This window comes from Girardinichthys multiradiatus, chromosome 2 (genome assembly GCF_021462225.1).
Source record: "Girardinichthys multiradiatus isolate DD_20200921_A chromosome 2, DD_fGirMul_XY1, whole genome shotgun sequence".
Classification (NCBI taxonomy): Eukaryota; Metazoa; Chordata; class Actinopteri; order Cyprinodontiformes; family Goodeidae; genus Girardinichthys; species Girardinichthys multiradiatus.
In genome coordinates this window covers 27,215,688-27,238,181 of record NC_061795.1, presented here as the reverse complement: position 1 = coordinate 27,238,181, position 22,494 = coordinate 27,215,688, and the positions used below count along the sequence as shown (strand labels likewise).

The window sequence follows — 22,494 nt, the reverse complement described above, 5'->3', positions numbered from 1 at the left end:
GTATAGAAAGAACATCATGTTTCTGTTCATCTATATTGTTTAACCAATAGGGCTTATTTGTTTCCAAGACATTGTGACTCGGAAAAATTACTTAATTGCAAATATTTCAGTAATAAACTGTATAATTTTCCAAAGGCCATTGTAGTGTAATATAATCAGATTCTATTGCTGAAGCGATTTCAAACTGTAAAAATACAGCTAAATGAATAATTCAAAATGGCCATACAAAGAAAAACTGAAAAAAAAAAATAGAAATAAATGGAGATAAATAAAACAAAATAAAATATCCACACAAGTTCCTTAAACGCTTACAAATTACAGTAGATTGATAGTAAGGCACATTTTCAACTTCAAGGTTGATTACAGGAAATATAGAGTTTTCTTAAACGGCCTTCGTTTCTAGTAGTGCTTTCAAATAGTTATTCTTTGGTTACCCACCATGAAGACCTATAAACCTAACACCTAACAGTGATATGGACATAAGAAATATTGTTAAATTGTTATGATTTCTGGGTGTTTTGGGTGTTTTGTTAGTCTTATTTCACAGTTGAAGTTTTGAATCATGTTTTTGTTATTGTTCTGGTCATGTTTTAGTTTTTGTCTTGTTCATGTTTTGTCAAGTTTGGTTTTTGGATCTGGTTATGCTTTAGTTTCATGTTTTTCTGGTTTCTATTAGTTTGTATTCAAGAGTCTCGGTTCTGTTCCAGTCGCGTTTTGTTTTCTCCTGTCTGTTAATTAACTTTATTCGGTTCACCTGCTCCGAACTAATCTGGCTCCTTTCTTCACCTGGTTCACACTCCATATATACACCTCCGATCTGTTTATTCCTTGTGGAAACATTTTCTGGATCACGCTCATGTCTTGTTGTTTCGATCATGCTCATACCTTTTTTTTCTAGATCATGCCATGCTTGTCTCACCTGCCTGTTTATTGTTTTGGTTCCTGCCTCCTCCTGTGAGTGAGTTTTTGTTTTTTGCTCATTAAATCCTTTCTTCACTTACCGTCATGCTGCCTGATAGTCTGCATTCCGGGGTCCTCCATTTTGCAAGTCCTAAATGACATTAAATTAAAAGTATAGATTTGTGGCCATGTTTTGCAGTGCAAAATGAGCAGTGTTGTCCTTCAGTCACTCCTGAGAAAGACTTTGCATATAAGCTTTTAACTCTCAGCAGCTGCATTTTGGATGTTAGTCCACTGGCATAACCAAGCGCACATTTAATACATTGCTTCAAGCCATCAGAGTTGGATCAAAACAAAGCAATGACATTTGTCTCATAAATAATTTCAATAAAATAAATAACTTCTATGACAAAGTCTAAATAATTAACGTTTGATTTGAACTTCTTTGTTGAATCCAAAGCCTAGTTTCGGAAAATCTGATGTTCTCCTGCACCTATTTGTGGGCCTGCTATAAATAGGACCCTGCTGGCAACACATGCATGTCTATGATAGGCGGTTACAGATTTTCCTCACACACTCCGGCACCAAAGCAACACCGACAACATCTCAATGGTAAGCTGGATAATATAACCTTCTTCATAAAGACAAACACTTTGACTTTGCACTTGTGACATAAAAGTGAATACCTGATTTTATGTCTGTGCCTTCACCATGAACAGTTCTACTTGATACTATTTATATCTCACTCCAATCTAAGAACTTTGCTTGGTCGAAGGACGTTTAGTCTAAACTTTGTCTCTGAGTAAAAGGTTCTGTTTATACTTTATTTTCACCCACAGGTCCTCCATATGAAGAGGGTGCTTTTACCTCACTAGGATACTTTTTCATGGACAGCTTGGTTAATTTTGAGTCCCCTTTTTTTCCTCCTCCTCCTTTAATTTTTTCAACCACAAGTTTATATATCTGGGATTTTCTCTCTCCATTTACATTTTTGTGAATTGCCTTAGTGGACAATGACTTCCAGGAGGCCAATGACTCGCTCATTTTCTGGCAATGGGAGAACCAGCAGCTTTGGCGAAGACGAGGGCGGCTCTTCCAATGGCCGCTCCGAGAGCCGCAATACTTATCTGTCCAATGTTAGGCCTGAAAACAGGTAGAGCAACTTCTTTTATGATCCAAGTCTTTGTTTGTTTTGTTGTTATCATGGTGGGCTCTGGGTCAGGCGGGTCAAGTTAAACTATCACTAAGACCTGCAGGAAAAATTGTAGGTGGAAATGTAAATAATCAGGAAAGTTCAGCACAAGAATGTTATCAAATTGAGTACATAATGTACCTGATCTAAAAACAAATGTTGATGCTTTAACCTGCAAACTAAGAGTTAAAGTGCTTCTTGTCTTAAGATGTGTGTTGCAACAGGTCAGGTGAGTTAAAGCGATCCAAATTTTTATTTACTGATGCCCCTTCGTTTGCCTCCTTCTGAATAGCTATTCAAGGTATTCTCACTACAGACCAGCGAGGTAATTCCTTATTTTAAAACATTCCTCCCAATTTCCTAACTAACACGTTAACCACAAAAACTGGTTTATCCCCAGAATGAAACAAACACCTGTTTTAACTGTACTGCCCAGTGTCCAGTTCAGTTGACACCTTTGTTTTGCTTGATTTCTCACATGTTTCTCTGTGACCTTTTTTTTTTCACCTTTTTTGTTTTCACAACCTCGCCTCTACTAGACGTTTTTCATTAACATGTTGTTAAAGAGCGCCACTTGAATGTACTGCACCGCAGTGAAAGGTCGCTTAATTGAATAATAACACGTGTGAGGATATTCTTCTGGACTTTGACTCTAATGTGGCCGTGTTTCCTTCCAGGAGCACGTTGTGCAGCGTCATGGCTCAGCTGACCGAGGATGTGCAGCCATCTTTTGAGACCACGCTGAAATCCAAGGCCGTGTCAGAAAACTGTAATGTGAAGTTCACCTGCGTCATCTCAGGTAGCGCCGTGTCTCTGCTTGTTGTTGGCTTTTGAGAAACTGAAGCTTCTCAGGCTGAAACACAAACACACACACGCACAGAGAGGATGTGACTAATATGGAAACAAAGGCAGCGTTTCTCTCTGTGGGCACCAAATTAGCTGCTTCCTGAATTTTACAGCACATTGGGCTAGTTTATCTAAGTGTTTTTAACTGCAGGCAGGTTGTTAGGGATGGACCATCTGGCTGCGGCATCTGCTAACTGTTTGACATATCAGAGACATGATGCAACTTACATAAAACATGCTGACTCTATTAGTTCATTTAGGCATCAATACAGTACGTCCATGTTGTGTTTACTACGTAACTACATAGTTTTTTTCTTGTAGAGAATATGCTGCACATTTCAAAGTGTAATGCAGCCGTTTGTGGTGTAAAGACTTTAATATTTTTCAATATAGGATACCCAGCTCCAGAACTGAAATGGTATAAAGACGACATGGAAATGGACCGGTACTGTGGACTCCCAAAATATGAAATCCACCGAAATGGAAAAACTCACACTCTTCATATTTACAAGTATGTTTAAGACCTATGTGACAATCACAGAGTACCAGTCGGTCAGAAGTTTACGTGTGCTCATCTGCAAGAATTTCATTTAATTCTGGGCTCTAAATAATGCATTTGAATTGTTCTTTTTCCCAGGTAAAATGATCATATAACATACAGCTTGAATTATTTTAAAATTTTAAGCTTGACGAGGCTGTGGCCATTTTAAAAGATTAATGTCAGCCTGCAGCCTTTGTTACAAACCAATTTTTGATATGTATTTGGGATCGCCGTCCAGTCGGAACACCAAACTGTTACATCTGATGAAAGGAAATTGAACAGGAAGTTCAGCAACAACCCAAGAACCACTAAGTTTCAAGCCTGTCATAAACTGAAATAAAGATATACATCTTTGAAACTATTTATATTTTGTATAACCTAATAACGTATGGACCTAGCTCTTGTTTTTAAAATGAATTAAAGTTGTTTATTGTCTGATCATTTCACCAAAAAAGAATGGACTGAATGCATCATATAAAGCCCAAAATTAATATTACTTTAATGTCGTGTATTGTATTGTAGTGTAATCCCTGCATTCAGAGTAATAGAAATGCACCTCTCTTTTTAGTTTGTTTGTTTTCTAACATTGTCAGAATATAAGAGCAGGATTTTCTTTTTCAGCTGCACATTGGATGATGCAGCGATCTACCAGGTCTCAGCCAGCAACAGCAAAGGTATTGTCTCCTGCTCTGGAGTTTTGGAAGTCGGTACCATGAATGAGTACAAGATCCACCAGCGATTCTTTGCTAAGCTTAAGCAGAAAGCAGAGAAGAAGAAAAGGGACATTGAGGAGAAAGGCAAGAAGGACAATAAAGAAAACATTCAGAAAGAAGAGCAGCGGAGTAGCCCTGAGCATTCATACAGGAAACGCTCTGTGCCGCCACTGGATGAGAAGCCAGTGGTCAACAACTCTGCAGCAGCGGGGCAGCCAGGAGATGCTGCAGAATCAAAAGCCGTTAGCTCAGGAAACAAAGACGCAGGAGAAATGACTCTTGTAAACAGTTCTTTGGAGAATGAAGAGTCCGAAGAAACACTGGCTAAAAAGAGGATAAAGATGTCAAATGGTGTAGATACTGGGGTCAACAGCAGCATTAGCAGAAGCCATATGATGGGGGTCGGAGGTGAAAATTCATACGATGGAGGAATTGGTCTAGCACAGTTTTTGTCAGAGACTCTTCAGTCCCAATCTCCTGAGGAGAATCAGGAGGAGAAATGCAAAGACACGGATGCGGCTACTTTAAGAGATAATAAGGAAAACGATGCGGTGGAGATACAAAACAAGTTAGAAGAGCAGGACAAAGAAGAAGGCATACGAGAGAAAACAAGACAAGATGAATTAGTAATAGAAAGAGAAAAGAAAAAAGAAAAACAACCAGAGATGGCACACACAACAACTCACAGCAAATTCCAGAGATCCATTTCTCTAGAAGTCAAACGTCACAGCAAGGGTCAAAAGGATCATGATCAGCACAACATTCAGGCCTCCATCTCCTCCATGCTGCACTCTGTTAAAGACTTCTTCTTTGGTAAGAGCAAGAAAGACTCTCATAGTATTTCACATGCAGAGAATGAAGAAGATTTCGCCCAGTCAACTGGACCTTCTGAGCCTGAACCAGACATGCCTCCATCATTTCAGTTGCAAGTAGAAAAAAATTCAGAGGAGCCCAACCACATGGTAGACAATGTTGTACCAATGGAAACCAATAAAGCAGCGGAGCCCTCAGAAAGTGTGGTACAACAGGCAGCATCAGCAGAACCACTTCAATTTAACTGTGAATACCCAGATGTACTACCAGATTTTAAGCCACTTCCTGAGACTGTGAAGGAATCTGCAGGAAAGAGAATTGGAGAGGCTGTTGAGACTATAGAAGCCATGGAGGTATCTGCAGAGGGAGAGAGCAGCAGTCCAGTGGAAGAAAAGTCATTGTCTAGGTTTCAAGTTCACACCGAGGTAAGTAGGACAGTCTTCCTTGCTAGCTGCCATTTTCAGATTAAATATTGACTGACTTTGTCAAGAAAAATCTGAGCTTCTACATGTTCATTGTCTCAACTCAGGTAACCATGACATAACACTCTGATGCACATAAACCCTCATGGTTGCTTGTTATTTTCATGTCACGTGTGAGAAATTTAGTCAATGTAATTATTTCACAACATACAGTGTAATGTCACTACAAAATACCACTTATAAAGTGAGTCAGATATGAGTGAGCAGCAAGCAGAGAAACTTGTGTGCGGGGAGGGGAAAAGGGAACTTTACACAAACTTGCTGTAGATGCATGTGGGGGTGGGGGATGTTCGGCATCAAAACTGCACAGTGCGAGACAGCAGGCAAATTATCTTAGATGATGGCCTTTCTGAATGGAACAGAGATTATGACGAAACATGAACTTCTGAAATGGTTCTCGCATTACTAAGCTTGACAGGGCAGGTTCGACGAGAAGTAGTAGAGAGTCCAGGGGCAGGTTTCAGCATGAAAGGGGGCCTTGTCACTCTGGTCAGATTCCTTGCTGACAACCAACCACCTCCCTCTTTGGGCGTCCTAAAATAAACCTTTTCCTCATTCAGCCTAGAGGGCGGCAGTTCTTTGGTCATCTTACTCTGCTCGTTTGAGAATAGTTTCACATCTGACGACACATTGCTTTATTTAAAATGAAAAAGTATTTTTCTTCCTACAGATTTCTTTTAATAAGGGAAAGACGCAATGAAAACCAGCCTGGACCTATGTGAAAATATAATTGCCCTTAAATTATGAATTAGCTGTTATTCACTACATATTTTGATTCAATGTAAGCTACACCCGGACTTGTAGTATCTAGAAAACACTGAAATAGAACCTGTCTGATCTCATAAAATAGACTAAAGGATCTGAAAAAGCCCCCAAAAAAGAAATTCAAAAAAAGAAGGTTACAAGCCTTTGGGACTACAGGAAACCATGGTATCCATGGGAGAGTTTCCAGACCAAACCCCCTACTGACCAAAAAGGACACAAAAGCCTGTCTCACATTTCCTGAAAAAAACATCTTAATGATTTTTTAGGAGAAATGATTTAGGATCTGGCGAGAAATAAGTAGAACACTTTTGAAGGTGTTCATTATGTTGCATCTGGCATAAACTAACCTGGCATTTCTGCATGGAGTTTGCATATTCTCCCTGTGCATGCATGGATTCTCTTCATGCGTTCTGGCTTTCTCTCACAATCCAAAAATATGCAAGTTAGGTTAACTGGTCTATCTACAATGCACTTAGACATGAGTGTGAAGGCGTGGTTTGTTTTTCATGTGTATCTCTGTGTTGCCCTGTGATAAACTGGCAAGCTGTCCAGAGTGTAACCCGCCTAGCGCTCAGTGACCATTGGAGACCAGCACCGGCACTCTGCAACCCTGGTCGGCTAAGCAGGTTTAGACAAAGGAACATCAATCATCAGTCAACCGCAGTGACAGTAGGGTGATAGTCTAGGGCTGCTTGGATGAGTTGCCCGAAAGTCATGAATCCATGAATTCTGCTCTCTAATAGAAAATTCAGTGTTAAAATATCATCAGTTTGTGACTTAGAGCTTAACTCAGTTGATTAAAGCAGAAGGAAAATGAAGTAAAGCAAGTTCACCTCAGAATGGTTCAACAATAACAAAATTAAGTTTAGAAGGGGCAAAGTCAAAGTATGGACTTAAATCCCATAGAGATGCTTTCACATGACTTTAAACAGTGTTCATGCTCGAAAACTCATATTTAAACAACTTTGCAAAGAAGAGTGGGTCAAAATTCCTCCACATTGATGTAAAAGACTGATTTCCAGTTATTGGAAATGCTTGATGGCAGTTGTTGCCGCAAAGGAGGGCAGAACCAGTTACTAGGTTTACATGGCAGCTATTATTTCTCATAGGGCCCAGTTGGTTTATAAATGCACTCATCGATATAAAACTGCTTTTTGTTTAAGGTTACTCAGGTTATTTTTGTCATATATGCAAAACATTTAAATTTAACAAAAAAGCAAAAACAGCAGAAATTTGTTAGGGGGCAATTAGTTTTTAACATAAATGCATGTACATGAAATTAAGGTTTAGATATTGTCAATGATATCGAGTACCAACATCCTGTGAAGTGCTGCACGATGTCCTGTGGAAAAGGGAACTGAGATAAACATGTTTCTTCACACATCTGCAGAGTCCCTAAAATAAAATGTCTACCACTGTGTCATTGGAGGGAGTCAAACCATTTTAAATGGCTGTTATAATTATTCACACAAAGAGATGTCAAAGCACTTCATTTTTTTTTACTGAATTTGACACCAGTTCCCTTTCCACAGAAAGCAGCCACTTCTTCCTTTCCTCGTAGTCACTGTGAATCAAAGATGTTGTCACGAGGAAACACGTGGCTGCTGGACGCCTTCTACGTAAAACTGAAACATGTGAACACCAAAGGCAGGAACCAAAAGAGCATTAAAAAAACAATCATTTTATTTTGACAATTTTTATGATTTAACAAGTTCCTACTTTAAGTGTTTATATGCTTTACAAGTAATATAAGCCTTTTTAATGTTTGTCTATCGGTCAGGTTATATTCCTCAACTTAGTAATGGCAGAAAAATACAAGTAAACAGATTCTTGTTTGTCACACAGAGACTTGTCGTTCATTCACAGCACAGCAAGTACTTTGTGTAAACGACACACCTTTGCCTACAATGTGGGGAATTCCCACGTCTGAGTGCATGGAGCACACAAGGACTCTGCTGCAGTTCTTTTAGCGATTGTTCTTGTGTTTTGTTTTGTTTGAACTTGTTGAAGTTAGAACCATAAACCTTTGATAAAAGACTAAAAACCAGTTGGAGTAAGCAAAAACTTCCAAGTTCAGACTTCTAGGCATGTTACTGGACCCTTCCATATGAACACACGTTTGGTTTCAGCTGCCTTGCTCATGAAAGCTAACATCTCATTAAAACAGAATACTTTACTGACTTACAAAAGTCACTCGTGTTTTTGTTGTTTCTTTTTTTTTTGTTGTACTATTCACTGATAAATAACTGATTAACTTTATTAACTGACCACAGAGCTGTGGTACAATGTCTGCCAGGACCCGTCAGTGTTGATGCTTCTGTTGATTTACAGTAGAAATACTTGTCTGGGTCTAAATGTATGGGGTGAGAACGTTGTCAAAAACAATGTGTATGTAAAGACGGAAATGTGTGCATATTAGTCAATAGTTGTGCATAAGTAAAATCCAAAAGAGGTATTGTATATTTTCTCTATGAGAATACAAAATAAAATGTTACAGCTTCAAGAAATTACAAACACAAAGTTCAAGTTTACAGTTATGGTTTATTCTTTATGAATACAATATGCTATAACAGTTTGTAAATACGATTTCTTTTCTATGAGAATACAAATTTACATCAGCGACTTGGTGTCACGTGATCTCAGGCTCAGAATATAGTGGGTGGAGTTATACAATGATGTACAGTAGGTGGCAGTATGCACCTCTGAATTTGTTGCGAACCGCCAGCAGAAGAAGAAGCAGCAGCACTAGCGCCAAAAGAACGGACCAAGAAACTACGGTACAAAGCCAGGTAATGTTAAAAAGTTTATATATGTCTTAATGTCGTTAATATATGCTCTTGGTCCGTCATCTTAGCGCTAGTGCTGCTGCTTCTTCTTCTTTTGCTGGCGGTACGCAACAAATTCAGAGGTGCATACTGCCACCTACTGTACATCATTGTATAACTCCACCCACTATATTCTGAGCCTGAGATCACGTGACACCAAGTCACTGATGTAAATTCGTATTCTCATAGAAAAGAAATCGTATTCACAAACTGTTATAGCATATTGTATTCATAAAGAATAACCCATAACTGTAAACTTGAACTTTGTGTTTGTAATTTCTTGAAGATGTAACATTTTATTTTGTATTCTTATAGAGAAAATATAGAATACCTCTTTTGGATTTTACTTATGCACAACTATTGACTAATATGCACACATTTCCGTCTTTACATACACGTTGTTTTTGACAACGTTCTCACCCCATATAAATGTATCACACTATTAAATGTCACTGCTGTAAGGTCTTTTAATGAGCTTCTTAAAAGTATTATGGTGCCACAACTAAATAGGTGGCACAACTCGCTACCTATACAATACGGCATGATTAAGCTGTTTTTAAATATGTCAATCGGTCAGTAATTTTCTACCGCTTATTCCATAGTGGGTCACGGGGGAGCTGGTGCCTATCTCCAGCAGTCTATGGGCGAGAGGCGGGGTACACCCTGGACAGGTAAATATGTTAATATTAAACAAATTAGTCTTGCAATTTATCAAAGTTGATATGAAGAATCGGTTGATTAACTTTCTAGTAAGCGATCTTAATCCCATATAAAAGCATGAAAAGATTTCTGCATATTTTTGAATATAAAGATTTATTTATAATAAACAATAAATTACCTAGCAGATAAGGATTATTAAAAAATATTTAAGAGCTATTGATGAATGACAGCAAGAATTGTCTTAAATCTTACTCAGATTAATAATCAGAAAAAGACAACACAAACATAAAAACAAGACACACAGCTACACTAATTACTAATAACTAATCTATAATTACAAATTAAAGGGAAGTTTTGCCACCAGGGACTGAACATTCAAAATATTGACAAAACTCATTAAAGATCGAACACTTGTCAACAGTTTATTGGTTTCTCATGAGCCTAAAGAAAATGTGGTTTCTGGCTTAATTTTGAGTTTTATCCCTATTTTAGTCTGAGAGTGAAAAGGAAAATGAACCAAGATTTGGAACTAGCCTTGATCTGTCTGCTTTCATTACCAACATATAATTGAAAGATTGCCTTACGTATGTCAGACTTTCTGTGCTGTCTCTTACCAAATAAGTTTGTTGGTCTACTTCTGTGGTTCACACTTATGTCTATCTCTATAATGATAGTAACTTTCTGCATTAGCAGCGGTTCTGTCTGCCAGAGATCATTCTCAGACCGGCAGGCTGTCAGTTCTGGTCCAGGTTCATATGTCTCCACTGGCTCGATTTGGCCCTACTCGATTTCACTCGGCTCGCTTTGCGAGCATTTCCATTAATGTTAATCAGACTGCCTATATCGGATCAAATGGGAGGAAGTCTCAGCTGAATCCGCGGAGCCTGAATGTCCAATATCCAACTTCACCATGCGTAAAAGTCTGCAGTTTTGTGCTTTAAGTTCCTTGTCCTCATTATTGCCATGGCTGAGACAAAAACTTCCTCATAAAGCCCAAAATTGTAATTTTTTCAGGCAAACTTTGGAGCTTCACCAGACCAGACAGCTGCATCACTTATTTTTTGTCATCTGATGCAGATTAACACAGTAACGTTAATAGCAGCACAACGCACTGCAATGACGCCTGGTGGCAGGGCTTCAGCCACCATAGCTGCAGTGTCAGTGGTCTTTGGAAACACAACTGGTACCGTACTGAGTGGAGCAAAACAGAGTGGTGCGGAGCCGGGCCGGTTAAAACGAGCCAGTTGAAAAGGGGTATTAGATAGCCAAGTGGTTCCTCAATTTGCATCACTTATATAACCTTGCATGAAATAATGCTGAGCACATGTCCACGGTGAGAAGAAAAAGCAGATCAAACTGAGCAGGAACTGTACACAAACATAAACAAATGTGTATAATGTGAACATAAACAGTTATTCCAACCCAATTCAAAGGATTTATTGGGTCTCTCTGTCCCGATCTCTTCATGGCTTCCAAGGTTTTAGTCTGAGTCAGAACTCAGCAGCTCGCCAGGAGCCCAAGCTTCACAGCGGAGGGAGCCATCACAAGAATACAATCAGCCAGTCAGTGGCAGACATGGTTTATGCCATAATAAATAGACAATTTAAAAAAGAGATTCTATTATTTTTCTAAGACACGTTCTTTATTCTAGGGTGCTTTAACACCAACGCTGTTTGGTCCGCTTCAAACAGACCAGGGTTTGTTTTCTTGGATAACCCGATTTGTTTGGGCAGGTGTGAAAGCTCATCAGAAACTGACCAAACAAAACTGAAGACTTGAGTCTCATCTCGCTTGTGAGTGAATCCTGGTGCAGTTTTCTTACGGTGTAAATGCAAACGGACTATCTGGCAAACCAAAGACAGAAAGTGAGCCAAAGAGAGAAAGTGTATGATTAATAGAGATATATTTTAAAACATTTAAATCCTTGCAATACCTCGCTCTGAGTGTTTGTCTTCATGGCACTCAGTTCATCAGTACATCATAGTCTATCATCTTCTGTACGGCTACATTAGTCTCATGTATACATAGCAACATGCTGATAGCTCATTGCCTCATTTGCTGCTCATACTAAGCCTCAACTGCTGCAACTTCATGACATTGTGCAGCCGATTTGGTCTGCAGTGTAAAGGTGAACCAAATCAAATTCAGTCTCCTGGACTATTAAGGTGTGAAAGCATCCTGAGAGAGACTGTCAACAAGCATTATTGTAAACAGAATTGTCTCATGACTGAGTTTTTTTTTTACATTGCTATCTTAAACATGTAACTTTTAAGACCTCCCTGCTACATGAATGCAAGCTATTTGGACATTGAGGTAAACTCATCCTACTCAGAGATCTAAAGCTTTCACTGCACCATCTTAGGGGTGATAATGCGCTGCCTTATATACTGCTTACTCAGAGGAGGAGAAGGAGAAAAATATATAGTTCTAACTTCAAAATCTGTGCAGCTCTTTTATCCTTGTTTTCTCTGAGGTATAAATCATCCACACTGCTGAAACTACAGATCTCTCCATGTACATGTCTTAAAAACAAACATCGCTGTTGATGTTTTTCTTCTCCTGGCTATTATCTGACCCAACATTTTCTTTATATGCTGCGTGTTTGGCATTACTCTCTAACTGGTACTATTATCCCTGTCAGTGTGCACAGTCAACTTGGTCACAAAAATGTAGGTTGCAGGCAGACATCTAGAAAGACCCCTAACTGAACCTGGTTGGTGGGTATAAATGGAAAAGTTTATGTGACAAAGACTTTCTGGTCAGGCTGGAGAGCAAACTGGAAGGTAGGAATCAGGCTTTACATCAAAAGAAAAGACAGGTTCATATTCAAAGTTTAACTCATTAATCGATGTAAAAACGTTCACCTGATTATGGACTACAGAAAAGTTTTCTAAATTGGACAATAAATTGACAGGCATTCAGAAAAAGAAAAAGAGGGCATTTTGACTAGAGCTATGCACCAACAAGGACGTTTTAAAGAGACCTGGAAAAAGCAGCTCTTGCATAAAGATGGTAATATCTCAGGTGTTTGTGAGCACTACAACAGGCAGATTGGTTTTGATCTCATCACGAGAAAAACCAGCATCATAAAATGTTTTAGAGTTTGTTGTGAAAGACCAATACAGAGTGTTTAGATTCAAATATTATTATTTTTTTTATTTCTTTCATGTTCTAACAGGATGGAAAGAAAGACTCAGAGATAGTTTCAGGCATTAAAGAAGAGCTAACACAACAACAGGAGACAGATCGCCTGCTTGTTCTTCAAATGTCTAATCCTGAGTCTGGAAGTAATGATTCTTTATCTCAGAGAGATAAAGAACACTCTCCCCTATCCACCCTTCCTAAGGTAGAAGATTGCTGCACTCTTCAGAATGTTATCTCAGTGATAGAAAGCCATAACCTTGGAGCAGCACTTACAGGAACTTTAAAAAAGGAGGTCAGTGTTCATAATGTGGACGATGAAAAGCCTGACATTAAAGAGGATCACTCCTCCCACAAGCTACCTAAGGAAGAAAAAGCTAAGGTGAAATCAAACAAACAACCCTACTTGGATATAAACAAATCGGAGATTACAAAAATATCAGCATGTTCTCCAAAAGATAGATTCGAGCAGTGTGAATCTGAAATACCGGATCAGGTGCTGTCTGCTCTTCCTGCTGCGGTAGATTACAGTGCAGAGAAAGATTATCTAAAAGAAGAGGCCCCACACACTTCACCTATTCAGAAAATGAATGTAGTATTTCCGCCCCCTGAAGTCCCACAGTGTTTAGAGATGAGTGACCTAAATATTCTAGGTGGACAAGCCCCTGTGGCTGGGGAAATCACAGACAACCAACAACATAAAACCTTACCCAATTCAAACTTTGAGGAGAGGCGTCAGGGGAAAGAGGAATTCAGTTCTTTCTCACAGAATGATATAGAGATGAATTGGTGCAACAGTTTAAAAAAACAAGAGCAAGAGTCTCTACACGTTGATAATAAAGAAGTGAGGAATAAAAGTTTACAGCTAGAGTCAATAAAGGACACAGGAGTGGATGAAGAAGAGTTGAACATTGCACCAAAGACACATGTAGTAACACAAGACAATGCAAGTAACATGAATGTTCTGGAGGAGCACAGTAATATTTCTTATGGAAAGAGCAGTGAGCATGGTTGTAACATGGTTAATATTCCCTCAATCCAAATATCTACCACTGAAGACATCCCAGATATTAAACCGTCAATGCCAGAGATGAATCAGAGGGAAGAGTTTATAATCCCAACCATTGAAACAATGGAGCCTGATCTGAAAGAGTGCATTTTGCCACTAAGTATTTTGGGACTCAACAAACCAGACTCAAATGATTTGCAAAAACAGGATGCAACTCATGAGTCAAAGACAGGAATCCAAGATGAGAAAGTGGCTGATTTTCCAGGCACTTTCCCCACACAGAGAGGAATGCAGCATAATGATGACCTCTCATCTAAAGGGGAGGTAAAGGAAGTTGTTAGAGAAATGCACGAGCAACAAAGCAGCGAACAGCTCCCTCTCATTGAATATGCTTCAATTCCTGTTATAAATGTTTCACACAGTGACGACCTGGAGAGGAATGAATTGGGTAACAGCAGTGGTTGGGGGACAGAAACACCAAAAGAGTCTCACTTTGTGGTTCCGCCAATATCTGTCTCGTGTCATGAAAGCGAAGCTGAGCTTAAACTGTCCATTCCCACCAAGAGGACAGAAACCGAAACTTCCACTGGCACACGAAAAGGGACAAAGCAGGGTGTGGATGAAAACCTGAGTGAGAAGTATGAAATACCTCAAAGAAAAAAAGACTTAAAGGAAATCTCTGAAAAGAGTGTAAAAGAGAGCACACTATTATTGGGTAATGAAACTCCAATACCAAAGGTGGTTGGCAGTACGCCACCTTTAAGTAAACCAGTAGAGGATAATGTTGTGCCTGAATGCTTAAAGCAAAAGTCCTCTAAAGATGCTAAAAAAGAGAGTTCTGTGTCTGTTGAAGATTTTCTTAAAAACAGACCATCTACTGAGAGACTAAGCTCTAAACCCCCAACATACCCATCTTTAAGTCCATCCAGTCTACGCAAATGTATGTCCAAAGCAGCTCCAGACTTAGACAATGAGACTACAGCCAATGTCCCTGTAATCTCTGTGGAAGATCGACAGAGCGACAAAGCAGAGGAAGATTTCAGTGGGGGGTCAACACCAACGTCATCCCTCTCCTGTGAGAGCAGTCCGCGTCTTAAGCGTCGGGACAGCCTGACACTGATACGTTCTGCTACCCCCGAGGAGTTGGCCTCTGGAGCTCGCCGCAAAATCTTCATCCCAAAAAGAGAAGAAGAGTTGGAAGGAGCAGTGTTTAGTGTGCTGGAGGGCAAAAAGGATAGCCCGTATATGTCACCAAGCCAGGCTCGCAGAGCTGCATTGCTACAAGCCTCCACTGGACAGAAAACCCCACCAACGGAGAGGCGCTCTCCACTGATAAGTCGCAGAAAGGCTACATTGGAGGTGCCAAAGGTTGTGGAGGAGACTCCTACTACAGAATCAACCAGCACTAAGGTAGAGGAAAAGACTTCTGGAAAGAAGACAGACCCTTTGAAAGGTAAATCAATCATTTTCCTTTCATTGTGTAAGAACAAGGTATAGCATGTGCTCTGTAGTAAGCTACAGGCCAACATGTCTTTGAGAATTTAAGATTATCTATTAATTATGTTCTGGAACTGGAAATGCCAGGAGGGTCTTCATATGCCATTACAGTGTATATTGATTTTAAGAATACTGTTTCTCGCCAGCTCCTCAAGTAATCCGCAAAATTAGAGGAGAGCCCTTTCCAGATGCTTCTGGACACCTGAAGCTGTGGTGCCAGTTCTTCAATGTGCTCAGTGACTCCACCATTAAGTGGTTCAAAGATGAGGAGGAAATACTAGAGATAAAGAGAAGGTATCCCCCACCCACAGATCTTTCAGCAAAAAATCCAACCACAAGTAACATAAACATACTAAAAATAGACCAAAGATATAAACAGAATTTTTTGGCTGTTATTTTCATGACGGTATCTTTGACAGACAAAAACTGGACAGGGTGCTAAAAAAACAGTTAGGAAACAAGTATTATTTTGGCCCCAGGAGTCCATCCTCTGTCATTCTCATACTTTCACTGCAGAGATGATCTGCTCATGTGATTGTGAATCCCACAGCTGTGGCAAACAGGGGTGAATGTCTGGCTAAACACATAAAGTGTAATCTGACACTATATTTCACCGTGTCCAGGGTGCATTATAAAGTCTATATATGCGCTACTGGTTGCTCTGTCAGCAGACTGCTTCCACAGAACACGACACAGAGTGACACCTTGTGGATTATTGGTGAATTTAATGCAAATCTAATGAGTATCTGTCAGAGTTAGACAATGATAAACTCAGAGAAGGTATGCAATGAAGACACAAGCGAGTCAGTGTTATCTTTGGCTGGCCAGAGAGAGACAGTTCATTCTCTTAAAGGAGCTGCCCTGTGTCACAGCCATTTATTGAAGAAAGAAAAAACACTCATGTTATAGCATCGTGGGTGTGGCTACACACAATTTCACAAATACAAGTCCTACTGAATAAAACTGGTTTTGTCCATATACTGATACAGCCCACACGTCCACATCTGGCATCCAAGGACACCAAGATTGGCTGGGGTGCGAACAGACTGCTTCCCAGAACTCCTCCACACACACACAAGTTCCTGCTCAGTCTGCATAGCATCCACCCAAATGCAACTCTAAGACAAGATGACAATTCTGTTAATAGTTCGTAAAAGTACTTCGAAAACAAATGTGAAAAGTATTCTAACCACTTTTATCAAAGTTCACCCAACTAAATAAATGAAAATGTCTTTTAATGGAAAATCGTAAGGATAAAGAATCTTTTTAAACCAAGCAATGATAAGTCATGTACAAATCTTCCAACATTATCTTTTTTCTTTCTTTCTCACCTAGTGGTGGGGATGAAAGCCAAGTAGCTCTGGCAATCGTGCATGCATCCAGCCAAGACTGTGGTGTATATGGATGTACAATCAGCAATGAATACGGGACCGACACAACTGACTTCTTGCTCAGTGAAGAAAGTAAGATAAGCAATGAATTGATTCATTTATGCTTCATGAAATCCCTTTAAAAACATTATTTCTTTGTCTGTTGTGTTGCAGTTCTGACTGAATTCCTACTCAAGGAAGACTTGGAAGGTACTTTGTAATTGTTATGTGCTCTAGCTGTTTTTAAACCTTTTAAACAGTACATTTTCACATTTTGCCGTGGAATAACCACAAAATCAATGTATAATATTCAGACTTTATGTAAAAAACCAACACAAACTATTCAATTCAATTTAATTTAATTCAATTCAATTCATCACAAACTAGTGCATAATAGTGAAGTGGAAGTAACATGATGGTGTGTTTTTAAAATTTTTTACATGCATTTGTGTAAAATGTCATAAAAACTATCTTTTCTCACAATTAAAGCTGCAAGCATTTATAACAGCATAGCAACCCAAAAAACTGATTTTATTATCCAATTTTCTTAGCAAAATAACCAGAATAGATGGTGAGTGTCTGTGAATATCAGTTTTCAAGTGGTGACACAGATTATAAATTTAATTTACTTTTAGGCTTTGACTGGGCCGTTCTAACATAAATATGCATTCAACTAAACCATTCCATTGGTTGCTCTGGCTGTAGGGTTTTTGTCCTGCTGGAAGGTGAACTCCCACACCAGTCCTGTGTCTTTTGCAACTTCTAACAGATTTTGTTCCACCATCTTCTGGTATTTTTGCTTCATCTTTCCATTCGCTCTGACTATCTTCCTTGTACTTGTTGAAAAAAGGATTCCCCATAACATGATGCTGCCACCACCACCGTTTATCACAGTGTGGATGGTATGTTCTAGTTTCAGAGTTAGTTTTCAACCACACACATCGTTTTGCATGCAGCCAAAAATATTTTCCCTAACATCGGTCTCTGAACAAATCCCATTCTTGCACATTTTTGATGTGTGCCCTTCATGGCTTGGAAAACTTTAAAGTGAACATCTTATGGCTTTCTTTTAACAATGGCTTTCTTTTGACACTCATCCATGGAGGCCATTTATGCAGTGCATCACAAATAGTTTTCATGCCAACAAGATTAGGTGGACAGCTATGTTTTGGTACGTTTGCAGTTGTGCCATCCTCTGGTCATTGTCAAATGATGCTTGCAAAGCTTAGGATATTGTTTTATAACCTAACCTTTCTTTAAATCACTCCACAACTTCATCCCTGACCTGTCTGCTATGTTCCTTGGTCTTCATGATGCTGTTTGTTCACTAATGTTCTAACAAACCTCTGAGGCCTTCACAAAACATCTGCACTTTTACTGAAATTAAACTACACACAGGAGGACTCTGTTTGATAAAGTGGTGACTTCTAAATATTATGGTTGTATTGAATTTTATTTTGATATACATGAGTGAAAAGGGGATGATTAGAAATAGTCTAAACTCTTTTCAGATTTGGATTTTTTAAAGATTTTTGAAAACAATGTATCCTGTTTCCATCACTGAATATTATGCAATACTTTGCTTTGGTCCATAACATAAAATCCCATTACAAAAATGTTAAAACATTAAAAGGATATGAATGCATTTGAAAGGCACCGCAAATTATTCCTCAATATATTTTCACTAGTTGGAGAGGAGATCGAGATGACGCCACTGCTGTTCACCAAAGGCCTGGCAGACAGCGGCTGCTGGGGTGAGAAGTACTTTGGCCGCATTTTAACTGAGACTGTCCACATCGGGGAGGGCTGCACTCACAAAGCTAGCAGGGTAAAGGTCATCTATGGCCTGGATCCTGTCTTTGAGTCCGGAAGCACCTGTATCATCAAAGTTCAAAACCCCATTGCTTACGGGACCAAACCAGAGAGCACCCTGGCGGAGAGAAATTCGGACATTTCAAAGCAAGTGAGTGCCATTCAAGCTGGAACCTGAACAATCTGAGCGAATTATATTAAATAACTCTCTGTTTTTACAGGAATGCAAAGTCCAAGACATGATTCGAGAATACTGTAAAATATTTGCAGCTGAAGCAAGAGTAAATGAAAACTTTGGCTTTTCCTTAGAGTAAGTACTACTTCAAACTGAAATATTAAAATATGATACATTGCTTTTGATGACCCCAGCAGTATATCCTGGTTCCTGCAGAGTGATCCCTCGGTATCTAATTCACCGGCCTGCAAACTCTGTGCCATATGCCACAGTGGAGGCTGATCTTAGAGGAGACTTTGGAAAATATTGTACCATAGATCTCAAAGGCAAGCTGTTTTCTCAAAACAATTCAGAGCTGGAGCAGAAATGCTGCACCTTCCAGCACTGGATCCATCAGTGGACACACGGCAACTTGCTGGTTACTCAGCTGGAGGGTAAGCCACACGTACAAGATATTAAGGACAATGATCAATAACTGAATTTGTGATTGATGCAAATATATATATATTTATGTTGTTTTTTTTTTTGTAGGTGTTGAAACAAAGATTACAAATGTTAAAGTTGTGACCAAGTCGAAAGGGTTTGTATCTGCCTCTCTCTACATACAGATGTTTCTGATTGCTTGCTTCAGAATCAGAATGCAAAAAGAGATTTTCCTCCTATGTTTCAGATACCAAGGACTAACTGAATGTGGCTCACCGGAAGTATTTGACCAGTTTTCGACGCACCATCAGTGCAACTACTACTGCGGACTTCTTGGGCTTTGGGCACTCAAAACAGATCTGCAGCAGCCTGCCAAGATGAAGGGCTCTAGAAGCCCCCTGCTCAACCGAAAGCTGGGCTCCAACAGCCCACACCTGCAGCGAAAAGGGCACAGCCCACAGATGTCTAGAAAGGCAAACATTAGCCCAAAGATAGCCAGAAAGGCTCAAGAAACAGAGGACAGTAACTCAGTTAGGAATCAAAAGTCTGCAGAAAGTCTTTCTGTTCCTGAACTGAGGTAGGAAATGAGACTTTCTTTTGATTCCAGCATTAATTATTTAGCGTTCCGTTTTCTAGTTTCAGGTTTTAAAAAACAAGGACAAGCACCAAATGTTTTTGCTTAATCCTGCTTGTCAATAAAATGGCAAATCCCCTAAAGATCCTAACTTTGAGGATATTTTTTCCTGTTGCTCATAGGTCAAAGGTGCAAAACAGTTAAATATTTTACTGTTAAGGATTTCAAGGAAACTATTGTAAGCGTTAAAGTAAATAATTTTAAATAGTTTTCTAAATTTTCGAGTCTTAGCAGCTTAGTGAGTGAAAAACATTTTGTCTCCCAGCAAAATCTGCCAAATCGTTTTAAAGAGAAATCAGCATAGATGTATTTAAAATTAAAAGTCTAAGGTGCCTCTGGATGTGTATGTATTATTACTGAGTGTGTACATTTGGATATAGATTATGTAGAGAAAAAATATTACACTTTCTTTGCATTTCATTTGAATTCTTTAACCACCAAAGGGAAGTACATGCTGTGGAAAAGCAGCATTTCATTAAAGGTTTCTTTGTGCACTTTGCTTTTGGCTTTATTCACAATAAAAAACATTTTTACTTTCGTCTATTTATTACACAGGTCACTATGTTTTATCTATTAATTCAGGTTATGTTTTTGTAAGCAGAGCTGCAAATCAATACGTTTGAAAGAAACACAATCCCAGTGAAGGTCCAGAGAATAAAATTGCCCTCCACATTTATTAGGACTGCAGGGAAAGATGTGGTCAAGGTGTTAAAATAAATATACCTTTCATTGTATAAGCAATTAAAGATAATTATATGTCTTTTTACAAATCATTATCTATTGATGCCATATTTGGACTTAATCTGTGAACTCTAGTGTAATAACAGTAGATAAAGTAACCTCAAAATAGCAGAATACATTTTCTAAAGCAATTTTATTCCTATTATGTTTTATCTCAATTGACAAGATTTACTAGAAGAAGAGATATTTTTTAGATTTCTTTATCGTTTTTCATCAGAAATTAGATCAAGATTTAGCAGAAACCCTACTTTCTCTGTCCTTTTCTCCTGTCTTGTTAGGCGTGCGTGGATAAATAGTCACTGTATAGTAATCTAATTGGTTCAGAAAAATATTTACTTTACTGACAGACTACAGTCTTTTTTTTAATAATTGACATAAAATTGAAATGTTGAGGAATTTTTGGAATGGGTTCAGTGCTAATGATTAATGAAGTTTTAATGAGTATACACTCGACACTGTTGTTTCTACATACTGCATGACATGAAGTTGCTATACTTGCAGAAAGAACGACAAAGGAGAAATGTTTTAAATGATACAAAGATTGTAACAGAATTTCAGCTGATGGATTTTTTTCTTTTTTAAATAAATGCATAAAATCAAATCCAAGCACTACTTATATTTACAAACATTTTAAAAGTATGTTGTCTTCTTTACAGTCCTCAGTAGCATTAAAATTCTGTTTCACAGTTTCATTTAACATTTTTAGAATTCATCAGAGTTTGGATTTTACAAATTATATTATCAAGATAAGTGGTTTAAATCGGCTACTGCAAATAAAAGCCTTTACATATTTCATAAAGTCTGATACATGTATAAAATTTACAAAATACAGGTGGGTCTGTATGCAGAAAATAAAACATTATCCAATTAAATTTACTAATTGCAAGCTGAATGTGTGCATGTTTTGGTAATTAGATTCTCTTATCGTAAACCAGTAATCAAAATGAACATGCAAAATAACAAAAACCAAGTGGTTATTGGGGCCTGCCATAGCAGTGCATAGGAGGCACCTATTACTCTACACCTCTAAACTGGACTCTTTATTTATTATTATCATATATTATTATTATTCTTCCGTCCAGATTAATGCGACCCGAACCGTAGCGCGCACCCCCACAATATATATATATATATATATCAAAACGTGCGGCTCGGTCTCGAGATGTGTGCTATTACTTTTATTGGCGTTTCAAGTTACCATGGCGACGTGATTAACGAAAAACCACCCCCCCAAAATCACATAGAAATGAATGGTGTCAGGGGAGGAAGGAATCCTCAAAATTCACTGTTTTTGAGGCTCTGCTGTATTGCCATACTTTCACTTAGAAACAGTTTGACTTTCCGTTTGTAGAGAAATCCACCAACTTTTCAAAAGTGAAAACGGTTTGTTGATAAATGCTACGGTTTCTCTAAAATTTGACTTTAAGCACCACAAAGTTTGCGAGAAAATCCCATTCCTACAGTGGAGATGGCAGTTACTACAGTTATACAGAGTGTAGAAAGCGGGGTTTTTTTAAGGAAAAATTATTTTTAACTCGCCATCACAGCCACAAATTTCACTCTAAAGTCACCATTTTCGGTCAGTTTGTAGGGCCGGGCCTCTGCTTTCACACAATATCTTTAAAATTGTTCTAGGTCTCACAGTTTTTTGTCAAACCCCCTTGATCGCCAAGAGTCAGAAGAATTCTGTAGGCCTTCTCCCATGTATTTTCAATGAGTTTGATCAGTAGTCCATGAGTGACACCATTTCTTTCCATCGTCCTATTTTATACTGTGAATGACATAGAGCTATAAAAATCTCCATGATCGGGGACGAGAGATGGATGTCGCCATGGTTAAAGAAAAATTCAAATACCATGTACGGTTTCCAAGATATTAGACTTTGTTCGGGAGCATGTTCAGGCATTTTTGTCTTTTTCTCCATTTTTCCTCTCTTTTCACCTAGTGTTGTGTCT

General features: G+C 38.7%; 1 protein-coding gene across 4 annotated transcripts; it reads left to right on the top strand.

Moving 5' to 3' along the window:
• The first annotated feature begins 754 nt into the window (after nt 1-754).
• Nucleotides 755-21,140, top strand: alpk3a (alpha-kinase 3a). Of its 4 annotated transcripts, XM_047386284.1 has the most exons (16): nt 757-1,512; nt 1,740-2,053; nt 2,385-2,417; nt 2,770-2,891; nt 3,332-3,449; nt 4,101-5,430; nt 9,680-9,748; nt 12,916-15,340; nt 15,531-15,678; nt 16,720-16,847; nt 16,929-16,964; nt 18,443-18,717; nt 18,788-18,876; nt 18,958-19,175; nt 19,273-19,321; nt 19,412-21,140. In XM_047386284.1, the coding sequence occupies exons 2-16, from the start codon at nt 1,914-1,916 to the stop codon at nt 19,743-19,745; spliced, it is 5,514 nt and encodes a 1,837-aa protein (XP_047242240.1). In that variant the 5' UTR covers nt 757-1,512; nt 1,740-1,913; the 3' UTR covers nt 19,746-21,140. The 4 variants fall into 4 exon arrangements, with proteins under 4 accessions (XP_047242213.1, XP_047242222.1, XP_047242231.1 ...); XM_047386257.1 differs by having other exon boundaries at nt 755-1,512; nt 19,273-21,140; XM_047386266.1 differs by lacking the exon at nt 2,385-2,417 and having other exon boundaries at nt 755-1,512; nt 19,273-21,140.
• Nucleotides 21,141-22,494: the final 1,354 nt, after the last annotated feature.